The 17,464-nt window shown below is 44.4% G+C and overlaps 1 protein-coding gene across 1 annotated transcript; it reads right to left on the bottom strand.

Annotated features, from left to right (window-relative positions):
- Positions 1-11,639: 11,639 nt before the first annotated feature.
- On the bottom strand, positions 11,640-15,120 carry CBY3 (chibby family member 3). The gene is given in 3 exon segments (XM_016147662.2): positions 11,640-13,850; positions 13,853-13,976; positions 15,005-15,120. Coding segments are annotated over 3 exon segments (804 nt in total). The 3' UTR covers positions 11,640-13,286.
- Between the last annotated feature and the right edge of the window lie 2,344 nt (positions 15,121-17,464).

Raw genomic sequence — 17,464 nt, 5'->3', positions numbered from 1 at the left:
AAGATTTTTTTTTATCTCCTTGGTAACTTCCAAGGTCTTCCTACTGATAATAAGAAATATAAATCAAACCCACAAGTACCTGAGACTAAACAAACCAAAGGAAAAAAATGGGAGAAGAAAGCTTTTTAAAAACACAAACAGCTATAAAGTTTCCCTTGCCTAAGGAGCCTTCCTCCCAGTCTCTTTAAATAATCGTTTGATAAAAATAAATAAATAAATAAATAAACAAACAAATAAACAAATAAATAAATAATTTTTCATCAAGGACAAATGGGTTTTTGCCTTATTGTACCTGTCCCATTGCTAAATTTTTTTTAAATGAAATTATCAGGTCTCTGGTTGTGTCTATCTATATATATGTATATATGTGTGCCTACTTCTGGAGGAAATTATTAGAAGTGGTTCATATGAAGACTTTGTTTAATTGGCTTAAAGAAATTACGTTTTTATATAAATTAAGAACAGAAACTAATTGAAATACTTTTCATTATCATATGATCTGGAAAATTATTTAAAAATTAAAGCTGATTTAATAGCTTGGGATAATAACTGACTAGATATCTCATAGAGTTTTGATGGGTAACCTAAAAATAATTGATAAGAACAAATAAATCAGTGTAAATAAAATAAAAAGCATTTTGGTGAAACTTTTCAGCAATATTTGCTTTATGTTACATGTACTTAAACATGGTCACCTAGCTTCAGGTCAAGATGATGGAGTAGGTGAGTGCTATGCTTGCCTCCTCTCACAACCACATCAAAATCACAACAAAAGAAATCTGTATATAAATATGTATATCTTTGTTCATTGAGCTCAAAACTAAAAATGACCCAGATTCAATGCGTAAATTATAAATAAACTGTGCTACATTTGTACCAATAAATTTTCGAATTAACTACTGATACATGTAATAACTTGGATGAATCTCCAGGGAATTACGCTAAGTGAAAAAAAAAAAATCTGAAATGGCTACATACTGCATAATTCCAATTTTATATCAGTCTTTAAATGGAAGTTATAATAATAGAGAAGAGATTACTGACAGGTATTAGAAAAAGGGAGAGCTAAGAGAGACAGGTTTTTAAAAAATTATAACTAAATTACAGAATAGCCATTGTTGGGAGTTGTCTGAAGTCTAGCTGAACTAGACTACAACTAAGGACACACAGAAGAGGCCACCCCAAGACTGGGAGGAGTGGAGGAGACATGGAGCAGGCTGGTCCCATACCTATGTGTGGTGGTTGAGAACCGGGAGAAATATCTCGGCTGTGACGGTACCCCTGGAAGAGTGAAGGGTCCTGGTTCCACCTGGGGTTCCCTAGCCTAGGGCTCCCATGTCAGGGAGAGAAGTCCCAACAACTTCTGGCTATGAAAACCAGGAAACAATGGCTGAGTGAGACGGAGAGCTGAAGCAGTCACAGATATTCTTCTTAAAGGACCCACGCATGGACTTACTTAGTGACAAACTCACTCACTCTGAGCTCCAGCACTGGGACAGCAGCTCAAAAACCACCAGAGATGTATGGGGAGATACTGAGTTGTCCGGCTCCAGGGCAAGGGCTGGAGGGGCAGCTTTCTCTCAGACAGAGGTGCTGGCAGAGGGCATTGTTCCTCTGTTGACCCTCCCTCGCTAGCTTACAGACCCAGGCAGGAGCTGTATCTGAGTCTCCATCAACCTGGCCAACACAGGTCATCCTTCCCAGGTGAGCCTCTGAGACACCACCCTTCCTAATGCGCAGGTCCACCAAAGCTGCTTCCAGTAGATTTTCCATACAAACGGACTGTCTTGGTTCATGCTATGGATTTTCCTAAAATCTCTCAAATGTGCACGAAACCCAAAGCAGCAGAATCTGGCCTCAGTGTTCTCCATATCTCTTGCTGAGCAGCCCAAAGCCTGCAGGCAGCAGCTAGCCTCGGTTCCTAGCTTGACCTCTCAAGGCACTTCCAAGCCCAGGTGGGTGGCAGCCATCTGTGGATTGTTTGGCGGCTCATGCCAGGTGGCCCTGGGCAGGGCACAGGCTGCAGCTGAACCTGGCCTCTGGTGGGGCCCCTCCCAGGAGGCCCTAGCCTGTACACCTATGGCTGGCTTCAGTCTGAGCCTGAACACCACCCAGGATTACACATGAGGATGAAACACTAAAGGGCAGACAGGGCAGGCACAAAAGCCCTGCTAAAGCAAATGCTGCTCTGTAGGGTCAGCCCTTGCGCAACAGCTCTTTCACTAATCACAGACAGTCATCACAACCAATCAGCCTGAGAGTCAATCCCTCCCATTGACAAGCAAACAGCAACCAAGGCTCAACTACAACAGAAGGGCATGCACAACTCATACCAGAGACATACCTGGAGCACCCAGCTCAGGTGACCAGGGAAGACTGTGCCACTGAGATCCATAGCACACCTACTACATCAGGCCACTCTGCTAAGACCAGGAGACATAGCAGCTCTACCTAATACATAGAAACAAACACAAGCAGGCAGCAAATGGGAAGACAAAGAACCATGTCCCAAATGAAAGAACTGAACAAAGCTCCAGAAAAAGAACTAAACAAAATGGACATAAGCAATCTACCAGATGCAGCATTCAAAACACTGGTGATAAGGATGCTCAATGAACTTAGGCGAAGAGTAGATGATCTCATTGAGAACTTTAATAAAGAGATAGAAAACACAAAAGTGGAGATAGCAAACATAAAAAAAAAAAGTCCAAAATGAAGAATACCTTAGGAGGAATTAACAGTAGATTAGATGGAATGGAGGACTGAATCAGTGATTTAGAAAATAAGGTAACAGAAAACACCCAATTATAATAGCAACAAGAAAAAAGAATACAAAAAGATGAGGATACTTTAAGGGACCTCTGGGATGACATCAGGCATACCAACATTCACATCATAGGGATACCAGAAGAAGAAGAGAGAGAACAAAGAATTATTCAAGAAATAATGACCAGAAACTTCCCTAACCTGTGAAGGAAATAGACTTACAAACCCAGGAAGCACAGAGAGTTCCAAACAAGATGAACCCAAAGAGGCCCACACCAAGACACATTATCATTAAAATGCCAAAAACAAAGAGAGAATCTTAAAAGCAGCAAGAGAAAAGCAGTTAGTTACCAACTTAAGGGAGCTTCCCATAAGACTGTCAGTTGATTTCTCAACAGAAACTTTGCAGGCCAGAAGGGACTGGCAGGAAATATTCAAAGTGATGAAAAACAAGGGCCTACAACCAAGAGTACTCTGCCCAGCAAGGCTATCATTTAGAATCAAAAGACAGATAAAGAGCTTCCCAGACAAGAAAAAGCTAAAGGAATTCATCATCACTAAGCCAGTATTACAAATGTTAGAGGGACTTCTTTAAGAAGAAGAAAAAAGAAAAGATTTTTAAAAATAATAATAAAATGGTGATAACTACATATCTAGCAACAATTACTTTAAATGTAAATAGATTAAATGCTCCAATCAAAAGATGGGGTGACTGAATGGATAAGAAAACAAGACCCTTAGATATGCTACCTACAAGAGACTCACTTCAGATTAAAAGCCACACACGGACTGAAAGTAAACAGATGATATAATATGTTTTATGAAAGTGGAAATGAACAAACAAAAAGCTGGAGTAGTAATACTTATACCAGAAAAAATAAACTTTAAAAAGGAGGCTATTTTAAAAGACAAAGAAGGATCCAGTTATCCCACTTCTGGATATTTATCCCATGAAACCCAAAACACTACTTTGAAAGAAAATGTGATTCCATATGTTCATTGCCACATTATTTACAGTAGCCAAGATATGGAGGCATCCTGGGTGTCCATCAATAGATGAATGGATAAAGAAAAGGTGGTACATATATACAATGCACTATTACTCAGCCATAAAAAAAGAATGAAATCTTGCCATTTGCAACAACATGAATGGACCTAGAGTATGGTATTGTGCTGAGTAGAGTAAGTCACACAGAGGAAGACAACTAGCATATGTGAAATCTAGAGAACAGGATAAACAAACAAACAACAGAATCAAGTTCATATATACAGAGAGCATTTTGATGGTTGTCAGATTGAGGGTGAGGGATGGGTGAAGTGGGAAGGGATTAAGTGGTACAAATTGGTAGTTATACGAATCATGCAAATGTAGACTATAGCATGGGGAATATAGTTGATAACATTGATAACTATGTATGGTGTCAGATAGGTACTAGATTTATGATCACTTCATAAGTTATATAGATATCTAATCACTGTGTTGTACACCTGAAACTAATGTAATATTGTATGTCAACTATAATTGAAAAAAATAAAATATAAAAATTTAAAAAGGGACGTGGTTCCATAGTGTAGCGGTTAGCACATCTGCTTTACATGCAGAAGGTCCTGGGTTCACACCCCATTGGAGCCACAGCCCATGGTCTATGACCATGCCACCCTGAACAAGCCCATTTCTGTCTGATCTTGGAAGCTAAGCAGGGTCAAGCCTGGTTAGTAGTTGCATGGGAGACCACCTAGGAAGACCAGGTGTGCTGTGGGCACACACAAAAAAGGAGGATCTTGCAATCTGGGAGGTCAAGCAAGGGTGCCTTGCCTAAAAAAAATAAAATAAAATATTTTGGTGACTTGAAAGTTTTGAGTTTTACTAAGGTAAAGGATGAAAATTATTGAATATCTAGAACATTTCCAAATCAGATAAAATACTGAAACATCAATTGCTAAATTAATTTAGTTTACTTACTTTTGGCTTATTAATACAAAAAAAAACTAAAGATATCTGGATTTTGTTAATAAAAATGTCTTATGCTATGTCGAGGAAGTGTGTATTTATAAAAATTATGAAATATATTTACCTGTCAAAGAGCCTATGTTTCTACAGGTTATGAAATGTCCAATCTAGAGAATGCTAATTGCTTACTTTTAGGTGTCACTAAAATTAAGGTTTCTAAGAGTTAAGAATTCTAATTAATACAAAAGAAATTGATATATGTTTTAAATATAAAATGGTATAAGGTATGGAGATACGTTTTCATTAAGGGAAATGAAAATAATTTTGTTCTGGTTATTTCAAAATTTTACCTCTTATAATCAAGCTGGCTAAAGTTGAGTTATTACAATGTTTTTTAAAGTTAAGTTTTAATATCAATGGTGTGTTTATATAAAGTTAAGATTTAATGTTATTTCTTAACTAAGAGAGCAAAATTTTCCTGTACTATTTATATACTTTAATAAGAGATTGTAAGGGGAAAGCAAAGATTTTATTTTTTTATTTAAATGATTTCCTCTACTTTTTATCATCAATTGCTTAAATAAGTTGAGCCTTCTTAATATTAAAAAAGCTGAAATGTTGCCTACAACTCTGTAACCATCCGTATTTGTCTTTAAAATTTTTTATTGCTACCCTAACCCACTGACTGACCTTCCACTTTCTCCCAATAGAGGTATGGGACTGAGGCATGGGACTGCAGGTGTAGCCCGAGGACATGGATCTCAAAAGAGGATCCCTAGCCCCACCCTGCTGAGCACATGGCAGCCCCACCACCCTCTTCCCTTACTTCAGTTCTGCCCTGTCTGATTAGAGATAATGATATTAAATACATTCGCATTGGACAGGGATCAGTTGAAAACAGACTGAGTATTTGATAATACACAGTATTGTTAAATATTGCAAGTGCAATATATTAGGAGGAACCAGGGAACAACAGACATGCCATGGGTGGTGGCTCCCCAGGGGGCAGGGCCAAGGCTTCTGCTCTGTGGCTCCAAGAGCAGCCAGTGCCAGGCAGAGCTGCAAGCCACTCCTGCTTCCAAGGTCCCACTTGAGGCTCTGTATCTCCTCAATGGCACTGTTCCTAGTGACCCAGCAGACTCTGTGGGCCTTTGGTCCCTGCCCAGTCCCCTCCAGTCACCACAGTCCTCTGTAGTCATCCTGTCCCACACATGTGCAGATGCACATGGAACACAACTAGCTCAAGCTTCTGAGTGATCTTGCCTTTGTGCTAGACATGTATAAGAATCGACAACAGGCAAGGCAATGCCCTACTGGCCTCCCAAACTGCCTGGGCAACGGAGATCCTGGCAGGAGCAGTCCCAGGAGCACAGCCCCATGTCACAACTGATGGGTGAGGCAGGAGCAAGGTTATGTGACCACTGGAAGCTGTTCAGAGCTCAGCTAGATGGGAGCAGGAAAGGTAGACAGATGGGACAAGGCTGTGAGCACTTTGATCCTGGCCAGACACAACTATGATCCGACAGCTGGGTCCCCTACAAAAGGCAGGAGGGCACAACCCCATCCTAGCCAATGAAAAGCCAATGCGCTAGTCTCCCTGGACACGTGACCATTGCCTGTGCCTGCTAGGCAGTCACATCTGCACCTCTCCCCTTTTAACCTACATGCGTTCTCTCAAGCACATCCATCCTGGGATTTGTAGGTTGTTTTCTGAACAGATACTGGTCTGTTTTTCCTCTTGATAGCTGTGCTGCTTCTTACATTCTTCTGGCTAATACTCCATTCTGGACCTTAATCTCTACATAGTCACCACTAACCATTTCTTCTTCCTTTTTCTATTGTGGTAAAGTACACATGACATATGATTTACCATCTGAACCATTTTTAAGTGTAGAGTTCAGTGCTATTAAATATATTCCTGTTGTTGTGCACCATACTCATACGTCTTTTCATCTTGTAGAACTGAAACCACTGACCGTTTCTACTGGACTATGTTACAGTCCCAGCTGTTACCTGTGTTGGTGGGGTGGGTTGAGGTGCAGAGTACGGTGGTGCAGGTAGGGGTCCTGGTCTCATCACTGCTGCCTGCTTAGTCTGATTCTGATTCTGGGACTTCTGTATCCCCCCAAAATTCATGTCAAAGCCCTGCCCTCCAATATGATGGTATTAGGAGGTGGGGCCTTTGGGAGATGATTAGGATTAGATGAGGTCTTGGGGTGGAGAGCTCATGATGGGATTAGTGCCCTTATTGGAGGCATCCACTCTGCTCTCCACAGGTGAGGACACGAGAAATTGGCCATCAGCAAGAGCGCCCTCACCTGACCATGCTGACACCTTGATCTTGGACTTCCAGCCTCCAGAACTGTAACAGGTATCTTGTTTACAGGCTACCAAATTCCAAATCTATGGTATTTTGTTATAGCAGCCTGAACAAGGACACCCCAAAAGGTCCATATTTGATCAGTCACGGTCACATTCATTTCTCTGTGTGCTGGACCTCAGCATCTCATACTGCAAACTTAACTCTGTCAATTAGGAACTTTCCCTACCTTCCTTTCCCTTAGATGTGTCTGAACCGACCTAATACTAAGGCATTTTAACAGGAATCTGCCAGATCTCTGCTGCCCTGCCTCTCATCCTCAACCCCTGAACCTCCCTACGATTTGCTCTCTGCCTCCCTGGCTGCGCATTTATTTTGTCCCTGTGAACATCATGGCCTATTGTTGTATTGCCACAGATCTCTAAGAACCAAGGCCCCCTTAGTGCCATTCTGATTTGGCTGCAGAGCCTGGTTAAGAAAGCCCTCCAGGCTCTGATGCATAGTTAGCACCATCTGGAATTATTGTAGAATCCCATTGTCCCCAATGACACTAGGGAGCTCAGTTCCACGGCAGCTCCTGCTGTCAACCCTGGCCTACAGGGGCAGCCACCAACAGCTTCTCAGCGATGCAATATCCCTATCACTGTCACGTTTTCTACTGCCTTAGTGAAGGGGGAGTCCTCTGGGCAGCTCCTGGGGAACAGTATCAAATGGTGAATCTCAGTTTCATGGAATAAGCCTATTCTAACATTCCTACTTCCCTAAGTCTTCGATCCCTTCTTCAAAAATTGGCCAAGGCAGTTCTAGCAACTCTACCTCATTGACTGTAGGCTGCCATCATGTTCAAGCTTCCGGAGTCATCCAGTAGCACATTAGGACAAGCTCTGTGTCTTGGCAGGAATTTGTCTTCAGTCATGGGAAGTGCTCCCATGTCAGTCAAGTCCTACATAGTCTTATATATCCCATCATCAAGTCTGGTACCCTCAAAATTCCACCCCCATGTGAGTTCCCTCAGGTCTTGCTGTTAGACACGGCCTTTGTGGGTGATCAAGCTATTTCCTCCTAGAGTACAGACTGTGCTTCACCTCTCAGGCTATGCTGAGACATGATCCTAGTTATTGGTCTGAAGGCAATGAGAAGAGGTGATCTTGAGAAGGACTGGCACATATTATAAGGTATTCATCTCAGGGGAGATCTTTGCGTTGTCTCCGGGCCAAATGTCATGGGGAAGGAGGTAGCTTCTGGCCAGGAGTATCTCAGGACACTGCAGGCTCAAAGCTCATAGGTATATTCACCCAAACATCCCATCCTAAGCCTCAGGGCCCCATTTCTTCCCTTTAAAAGCCCCGACTTCAGTACAGGAAAACTGTTATAGGTATGTGTTCTCCTTCGGAGTTATGCTAACTTGAGGATTAAATCTTGGGCCTTGTTTCCAGCACTCTGCCTCCTGGCTGCAGAAGTGTTGTTGTGGGAGACTTTTCTGCTAGCACAGCATGCCCTGAGTTGAGTGAGCTAACCTGAGTCTTTCATTCACTCTTCAAAGCTTCTAAGGCAGTTAGGAAAGCTTGTCACTTCCAATAATCCTTGTAATTACAACTGCCTCCATATATTTCAAGTGCCAAAGCTACTGCCTAAGCTAAAGTTTCCCTTCAATTTCTGATGCAGGACAGAGCAAATTTCCCCAAGTGACAGGGTGACTAAGCCCTGTACCGAGAGAAAAGGGTCCTTTGGCGGAGAGTGTAGAAAGAATTCAACACACATGCCAAAGTTGGAGTCAAAAAGAAAGTTTATTAGAAAAAGGATAACACTCCACAGTGTGGTCTCCCCTCAGAGGCAGAGAGTGAGGGGGACAGTGAGAGAGACAGTGAGACAGAGTAAAGGCACTGAGAGAGACCCTGAGTGTTCTGGGAATTCAGTTTATATGTCATTCTTTAGTCCCCATTGCCTTTGATACAGTGAGGACATACAGTGAGGAAGAGGAAGAGTATGTAGAGTGAAAGGTAAGACTGTAGAATTAAAGGCCTGCAGGCAGTTTCCAGCCTTTAATCCTTAGGTTCCCCAAGGTTTTAGCCATAGGGAATGACTTTCCCTCTCTGGTTCCGCCCCCACCTCCCCATCCCCCCAGGCGCAGGTGTAGGAAGTGGGTTGTTAGCAACTCCAGCAAAAATTTGTCCTCCTGGCCTGGCTGCAGGGCTGCTTAGCACATTGCAGTCTCTGAATGTGGCTTAACATTTTAATTCTCTTGCTTCCTCTCTGTATTAATTCCAACAGCACCAGAGGTAAGATCTTGTGCTTCAGGACACTAGAGGTATCCCCAGCACCCTTACCAACAGTGGGGAGAGGCCTCTGTTCCCTTCTGAACGGTGGGCAATCTAGTTCTCACTTACCATCCTATCATTTGTCTTCTAGTACTACTTCTTGCTAGCTGCCTTAGCTTGAATCCCCATAAAAGCAGAGCCTGAGCCTAGAACTTGGGTGGTTTATTTGATGATTTCAGGAAATGAGAGAGGAAATGAGGAGGACAACACAGAGTAGAGGGAAAATTCAACTGTGTTTTGACTTCTGTCCCTTACTGGTTGGAGATTGCCCCAGAAGGCATTAATTAACTCTTCTGCACACCCAGGTTACGCCTATGGGTTGCAAGCGCTCCTGAAGCAGAAAGCAAAGAAGATACTTGAAAAGAGGCACCAGTAGTGTATACAGCCATCCACCACAGCTGCAGCTACAATCAGAGGTGGCCTGATCAGATGTACCTAGAAATTCCAAAGTATCTGGTACACCTTCGTCACCTTCTAGGGGACAATCTGCGATGATACCGAAGGTCAAGCACCTTCTGCTCCCTGGGACTCATGCACCTATTTCTTGTGGAACTTCGATCATTCTAGAAATATTTGGAGAGGGCCTAATAAGTGTTAAGCACTTTCCTACACTGAGATACAGGACAGAAAAGAATATAAAGCCCTATGGAGCTTACATTCTAGTGTGTGTGTGGTGGGGCACTGACAACAAAATACATATAACATGTCAAATCATGACAAATTCTAGAAAAAAAGCAGGAAAGGAGAGTAAGTTATGCTGGTTTGTTGGAGGTAGGGAGAAGTCATGCTCTTTTAAATAGCCATCAGGGAAAACGTCGCTGAAAAGGTGATATTTAAGCAGATACTTGAAGGAAGTGAGAGAAAAATCGGCAAGACACTGAGAGCAACTGTGGGATATCAGAAGAGTGTGGTGCCCCAGAAGCCAAGTGAAAACAGTGTTTCAAGGAGGAGGGGTCAACTGCATAAAACGCTGCCAATGGGCCAAGAGGAGGATGGAAAATTGGCCAAAGGACTTAATATTGGAGGTCAATGGCATCCTTGACAAGAGCAGGCTGCGGAGAGTAGGGGTTGAGAAGTCCAAAGTTGAGGGGGATTAAGAGAAAAGGAGGGGAGGAATTGTAGACAGTGAATATAAGCAACTTTTTGGAGTTTAGTTATAAAGAGAAGCAGAGAAGTGGGGCAGTAGCTGAAAGCTAATGTAGGGTCAAGAAAAGTTTTTCCAAGATGGGAGACCTACCTACTAGGATTTCTACTCCCATTTCCTTTCATCTTTCCAATTACTGCAGACAAATCCACATCTTTTTTGACCTCCCTCCTCAAGCCTAAAAATATTTTTGCAAAGGTCTGCTTCCCAGAGGGTTGAGCTGTAGGCAGTGAAAGCCACAGAGTCCTTTGTTCTTGCTTTCTGCTCTGACAAATCCTCCCAGAGGCAATGAGCTTGATGCCACCTCAGTCAGGGGGTGATATTTCAGAGCAGAAAGAACAAAGTCAGATAGCTCAAAATATTTCATCCTGCCCCATTTAATTTGGGCCCTTTATCCACTTGGATGCCCCTCCCTAAACATGGGGCTCCCTGCCTGCCTGCTGTTGGTCTGACAGGCAGGTGCTTTTTGTTACTCTAGAATTAGTTGTTTGCAGGTATTCTGGCCAAAACAATAGTCCCTCAACTTTAGTCATTCTTGGGTCACCTTTATGATTTTTGCTTTTTCCTTATGTCACATAGTTTTACTTCATGTTTATATGTAAAGGACTTTCCTCCTTTGAAATATTTTTTTTTGTGGTAAAACCCATGTAACACAAAATGATTATACCATGTGCAGTTCAGTGGATTTTAGAACATTCAGTGTTATGCAACCACTACAGCTCCAAAAACTTCTTCAACCCAGAAGGAAACTTGGCACCTGTTAAACAGTTACCCTCTTCTTCCTGCTTCCCCCAGCTCTTGGTAACCCCCAATTTGCTTTCTGTCTCTGTGGATTTACCTATTCCAGATCTTCTCCATAAACAGAATCATACAACGAGTGGTTGTATTCACTTTAATATAGTTTCACTTTAATACAGTTTCTTTCACTGTAATAGTTTCTCTATTAGTACCTTATTTCACTTAAATAGTTTATTAGCACCTTCTTTGATTGTTTTGCTATTATTTTGATTCTTCTCATTTCCTTTTCTATATATTTCATTTTGTTATTTTAAAAGGAAATATTATTTCACAATTATAAATATTTTAAATGTTTTTAATATATTAATACAAAATAAAAATGCAAGAACGCTGTTCAAAAGAAATGTTAACCTTACTGTCTTATGACATGTTTTGTGTCATCTTGCTAATAAATAAGGCCATGCTTTTACACTGCGGACCCTGAGAATGACATACCTGTTAAGGACCCATGGTAGTTAATTGGGGCTCAAACCCATAAACCTCTAGTAGTCCTAGCAAGGGGCCTCATGCTCTCTGCACTTCAGCAAACAGCTGCACTGAACTCTTTGCCTCCTGTCCTGTGTTCATGCCATTTGGACCCACCCTTATAAAGAAACTCCTAGACTTGTAAATCAACCAATGGGCTGGAACACTTGAGCTGAGCTGAAACACGGACCTCTGTGCTTTAGCTATCTCACAGACATGCTGTTTCATGATTGAGCTGTTTACATTGACTCTCCCTTCACTGCACCCCAAATTGAGGGCTCCTGTTGGTACTTAATTGGCGCCGGTGACCTTCAACCTTTAGTTGACAATACACAGTAGTGGTTTATTAATTTCTAATCTACCCTTGAAAGCAAGTTAGGCTGAGGCAGGACACCGCTTCTTTCTATTATCACGTGGCTCTAGACTCTGGTTGATGACATAAAGGCTTGTCTACACTCCAGGGGAAAGACTGCAGATTGCAAGAACCAGTGCCATCCATCACCTTTGTCATGCAGCCACATAATTCACAGGTACAACACACTCCCCACAGCACCTGATATACCTTACTGTGTAAGTTGAGGGAGTATGTTTCTCCTCGTGTCCTAAGAGAGAACACCAAACACTGATAGAACACAGGAAATCATTATTTTTGATGTGAAATACTCCAAATTCTTTTATTACTACACATTATTGTTATTAATGAATATAGTGCCTGGTCTTCCTAGGCGGTCTCCCATCCAAGTACTAACCAGGCCCGACCCTGCTTAGCTTCCGAGATTAGACATGAGCTTGTTCAGGGTGGCATGGTCATAGACCATCAGCTTTGGCTTCACTGGGGCGGGAACCCAAGACCTTCTGCGTGTAAAGCAGAGGTGCTAACCACTGCACTATGGGACCACGTCCAATACTCCAAATTCTTAAGTGTTGATAACTAACGCAGAATTTTAAAATAGCATGGGGTGGGCAAATCCTATCTGTGTACAGGATTTTCCCTGGAGAGTACTTGTTTATACCGGGTGGAACAGATCCTGTTTCCACGAAGAAAAGGACGCCTGCACCGGAGAAAAAACTCACCAAAAGCCCAACAGCCAGGAGGGGGAGGCAGAGTCCAAGTTTCCAGAAAGCTTCATTAGGAGAACAGTTTCCTGGTCCTAAAATACACTTACTCTGGACTCATGGTGAAAGCTCTCCCGAACGCGCCTGGAGGCCGATAAGGGCCAAATGTAAGGTCCCCGACCCCGTCCAGCACGCCTCACCGCATCTCGGGTCCCTGAGCGCCCAAGGTTTCGCTACCTCCCGGACTTCGCCCTGTGTCCCTTGGACCGAGAATGGCACCGCCTGCTGCCAAGCCTGGCTCTCACTCCACGTTCTCAGCGGGCCGCACACATCCCTCCTCCACTGGGGACCTGCTGAGCCAATCGTCCACGCCGCATCGCATGGGCCCGGGAGAATCATCCCCGCTCGCGCCCGCCCCAGGGCCCCGCAGCGAGGGAGGAGCGCGTGCGCCGCACGGGTTTTATTGCGTCACCGCGACTCCAATGCTCCCAGCTCCAGCATGAGCAAGCCGCCCGCGCTGTCGCGTCTGCGCAGTTTCTTCTGCCAGGGGCGGGCCGCTGCCGCGGGGCTAGCCTCGCTGTTTAGCTTTTGTTCCAGCAAGTGCATGCGCGCTGTTGTCTCGGTCAGCATATCCATGAGCAGCTCCTGCTGCAGCTTCAGGTAGTTGTTCTCCTCCAGCAGCACTTGGCTCTTGACGCGCCGCACCTGCGCCTTCCAGCCCGAGATGGTTGGCGTGGGCAGCGGCGGACTTGACCGCCCGGGCTGGCCCTCGGCGGTCCAGCGGCCGCCGCGAAACACGAAGGCCTCGTCGCTAAGGCGTGTGCGTGGCGCGCCGTAACTGAGGCCCAGCTCGGCCTGGCGCGTGTAGTGGTCCAACAGGTAGAAGGTGGACATAGAGGAGAGGCGGCGCAGCGGCGGGCGCCGTGGCGAAAATCGCCGCGAGAAGTGGTCGGCCCAGAGCTGCCGTAGCTGTTCCCACAGGCGGCTGGCGTGGCCCGAGGCCAGGTACCTGAAGGCCTCCAGGGCGACGACCGATGGGCCTCGGCAGGTGCCCAGGTGGCAGGAACGGAGCCGCGAGGTCGTGGGAGATAGGGGCTGCGCCCTTGCCTTGGGACCCCTGGTGTCCTGAATGGCGAAGGCGAGCCAGGGGTACTGCTAGGGAGCAAGGGACCCAGTGAGCAAGTCTTTTCTCTGCCGGCTGCCCCTCAAACTGCGACGCCCAGTGGATAGGGCGTGGCCACTGAGGAGCCCATCCCTACACACTCTCACTAGCGGCAATCTTCCAAAATCACCTACCCCGAAGACCACTCTGGGTCAGGCCCTGGGTCAAAGATGCCCATGAAGGACTTGACCCCCGCTCTCTGAGCGCTGGGCGGCTGCGGGGAGGGCTTATAAGGGAGAAGGGCATGATAGCAGAGACAGGTATTTCAAAGATGTGCAGGACTTGGCTGGTGGATTGGAATGGAAAAGAGAACCTCTAGGGAGAGTGAAGAGCTAGGCAAAGCTTACTTGTTCCAGAGGTGAGGAAGAGCTTAGGGTGGATATGGTGTACGTTACTTGCCTGGGGGTAGCAGAAGAGGAGGCTGGACAAGGGGAGGAGGGCACTGCTGAAGGATTACGAAGTCAGGGCTGGATTTGGATTCTGAAAAGTTTGGTAGGATGTCTGGCATAACCAATAGTGTGACTGCCTTCATAATTTGGTTATTCTGCAACCTCCAACGGGCACCTGCTCTATCCCGGGCCCTGGTCAGGGCGGAGAGTCCCAGCACAGCCTGTACCTGCCTTCAGGATGATGCTGGTGCTGGTCCAGCTGGGGAGCCAGATGTGTGTGTAGATAGTTCACAGTCCAGTGTGCTCAGTGACATCCTAGGGACATGTGCCATGGACTAAGACCTATGCTTAGGGCTCAAGGTAACAGGATTCATGCAGACTATACATGACTTTTGTCTCAAGCAGACTACATCTTGAAGGAAGATAAAATCCAGATAGACAGGTCCCATCCTCCGTCTCCTTCCCCACCCTTTAAGTGCTGATTCTGTCCTGTGAGAATAGGACTATGTGTTCTCTTTTAAAGTTTTCTCTCCATGAAGGGTGAAAAATTAAAGAACCTTGGGCAGGGTTCCCTCTGTTATGCCTTCATCAATTCAAACTCGCTTATTCAGCTGGATAGAGGCTCAGTGCTGTTATCCCTTAGCTGTGGCTCAGGGACGTCTTTGGAAGCCCACAGAGGGTCCAAGAGGTGCAACCAGCCCCACCCTGAAGGTTGCACCTTCCCAGAGGACCCTTCCCCAAGAATCCTCATGGCTTGTTTTACCTCACCTGGAGGATGTGTTGAAGGTGCCGAGCTTCTGTCCCAGGCCTGGCCCCATCTCTGAGCCACTCAGCCGATATCCACCCACTATGACTCACAATGCCTCCAGGACGGATCAGCTCAGAACAGAGAAGGGGAGCTGACTGTCAAGGCATAAAACAGATCCCGGGCTCTCCCCTGTATTTATTCAGTGCATTTATTGAGTGCCTACTGTGTTTCAGGTACTGTTCTAGAAATGTGTTGAAGCTATTCCCTTATCAAGCTCTCGTTCTTGGGTAGGGGTGGGGGCAGTCATAAGCAAAGGCCAAGATAGGAATTTATTTTAAAAGAGTGAACAAGATAGTCCTGCGTGAAGGCATTGCTGGTATCATGGGTCAGGTTCCCCAGAAGCAGAGCCTGAGGTGAGAATTCTTGTTTGAGTGGTGTATTGGAGAAGTGCTCTCGGAAGAAGGGAATGAGGGAAGCAGGACAAGGCATGGAAAAGAGCTAAAGCTAAGCAAGAGTGTGGCCTCAGGTGGAGACAAGCTGCAACCCAGTCTCACAAGGAGCTGTAGAAATCGCTCCACAGACTTTGGCCCCCCTACCAAGCCTCTTGTACCTGATCCCTTCCCCCACTCATTTCAGTCATTGGCAGGGGCAGCTGTGAGCTGTCAACCAATACTTAAAGCTCCTATAGTGTGGGTGCACCCCTAGTGAAAAAGATCTGTGAGGCACCAATAGCATAAATGAGGGAAAGAATACACATAAATGTAATAACTAGACGAATAAGAATTTGTGATAAATGCAATGAAGAAAATAGAGAAATGAAGCGACTAGGACGAGGGCAAAGGGTAAGATCCAATTTAGATGTACTCAGTGTACACAGGCACTTGACATTCATGCTAAGACACGAGTGAGGAGACTCCAGCAACATGAAGATTGAGGGTTAGAAGCAGGAAGGAGTTTGAAAGACAAGTGCCATGTATTGAAGGTTCATGAAGGAAATGGAGTCAACCCTGCCTTCCAAGCACACCCAGTTGACTTCCATCGCCTCTCTTTGGCATCCCTGACCCCGAGGACCCCAAGAACCTCTTCCAGGGGCCTCCTGCATGGCCTTTCAAGGGGTGAGACCTAGCTAGAGGGACATTAACATCTGGGGGGGAGCCAGGTGGTAGCGCCACCTGCTGAAAAAGTTAGTTTCATTGAGGTATGATTGACAACTACATAGTTTTATAATGTGCAATTTGATATGTTCTGATAAAGTATGAAATCACCAAAATCAAGATGACGAAGGTATCCATTATTTTCAGACGTTTCTTCTGTTCCCATCGCTATAGAATCATCTGCATTTTCTAGAATTGTATATAAATGCAATTATTTAGTATGTCTTTTTTTTTTTTGCACTAGCTTCTCACTGCATAATTATTTTGAGATTCATCCATGTTGTTGCATTTATCAACAGTTCGTTTCTTTTATCAGTGAGTGGTATTACATTGTCTGGATTTTGTTTTTCCATCTACCCGTTGATGGCAATTTGTTTCCAGTTTGGGGGCTATTGCAAATCCAGCTGCCATGAACACCTGTGTACAAGTCTTTGCATGCCCATGTGCTTTCATTTCTCTTGAATAAATACCCAGGAGTGAAATGGCTGGATCATGTGATAGGTGTATGTTTACCTCTTTTTTTTTTTTTAATGTTTACCTCTTTATGAAGCTACCAAACCTCCCAGAATAGTTGTACTACATCCCCTCCAGCCCTGAGAGAGTTTCTGTTCCTCCACATACTTGCCAACACTTTGTATGTGCCATGGGCATCAGACCTATGCTTAGCACTCGAGGTAACAGGATTCGTGCAGACTACACATGACTTTTGACCCAAGCAGACTACATCTTCAAGGAAGCTAAAGTCTAGATAACAGGTCCCTCTCTGCCCCTATCCCTATGGTAACCCTTTTTAATTTTAGTTATTCTAGTAGGTGTGTCTAAATTGTGATTTTAATTTAATTTATCACAGCTAATGATGTTGATTATCTTTTCATGTGTCATTTGTTACCCTCGGTGACGTTTTTCAAGTCTTTTGCCCTTTTTTCCCACTGGATTGTTTGTCTTATTGGATATGAGGAGTTATTTCATGCTATATTTGTCGGATGTTTTGCAAACGTTTTCTCCCAGTTTGTGGCTTACCTTTTAAAGAAAAAGTTTTTAATTTTGATAAAGTCCAATTTATGAGTTTTTCTTTTGTAGTTTATGCTTTTGGTGTCATATTTAAGACTTGTTGCCAAACCTAAAATCACTAAGATTTTCTCCTCTGTTTTCTTCTAGAAGTGTTCTGGTTTTAGCTTTACATTTTGGTCTGT

This window comes from Rousettus aegyptiacus, unplaced genomic scaffold (genome assembly GCF_014176215.1).
Source record: "Rousettus aegyptiacus isolate mRouAeg1 unplaced genomic scaffold, mRouAeg1.p scaffold_m13_p_7, whole genome shotgun sequence".
In the NCBI taxonomy this organism is placed as follows: domain Eukaryota; kingdom Metazoa; phylum Chordata; class Mammalia; order Chiroptera; family Pteropodidae; genus Rousettus; species Rousettus aegyptiacus.
Note: the sequence above shows the minus strand (reverse complement) of the source record. Positions and strands in the feature narration are given on the sequence as shown.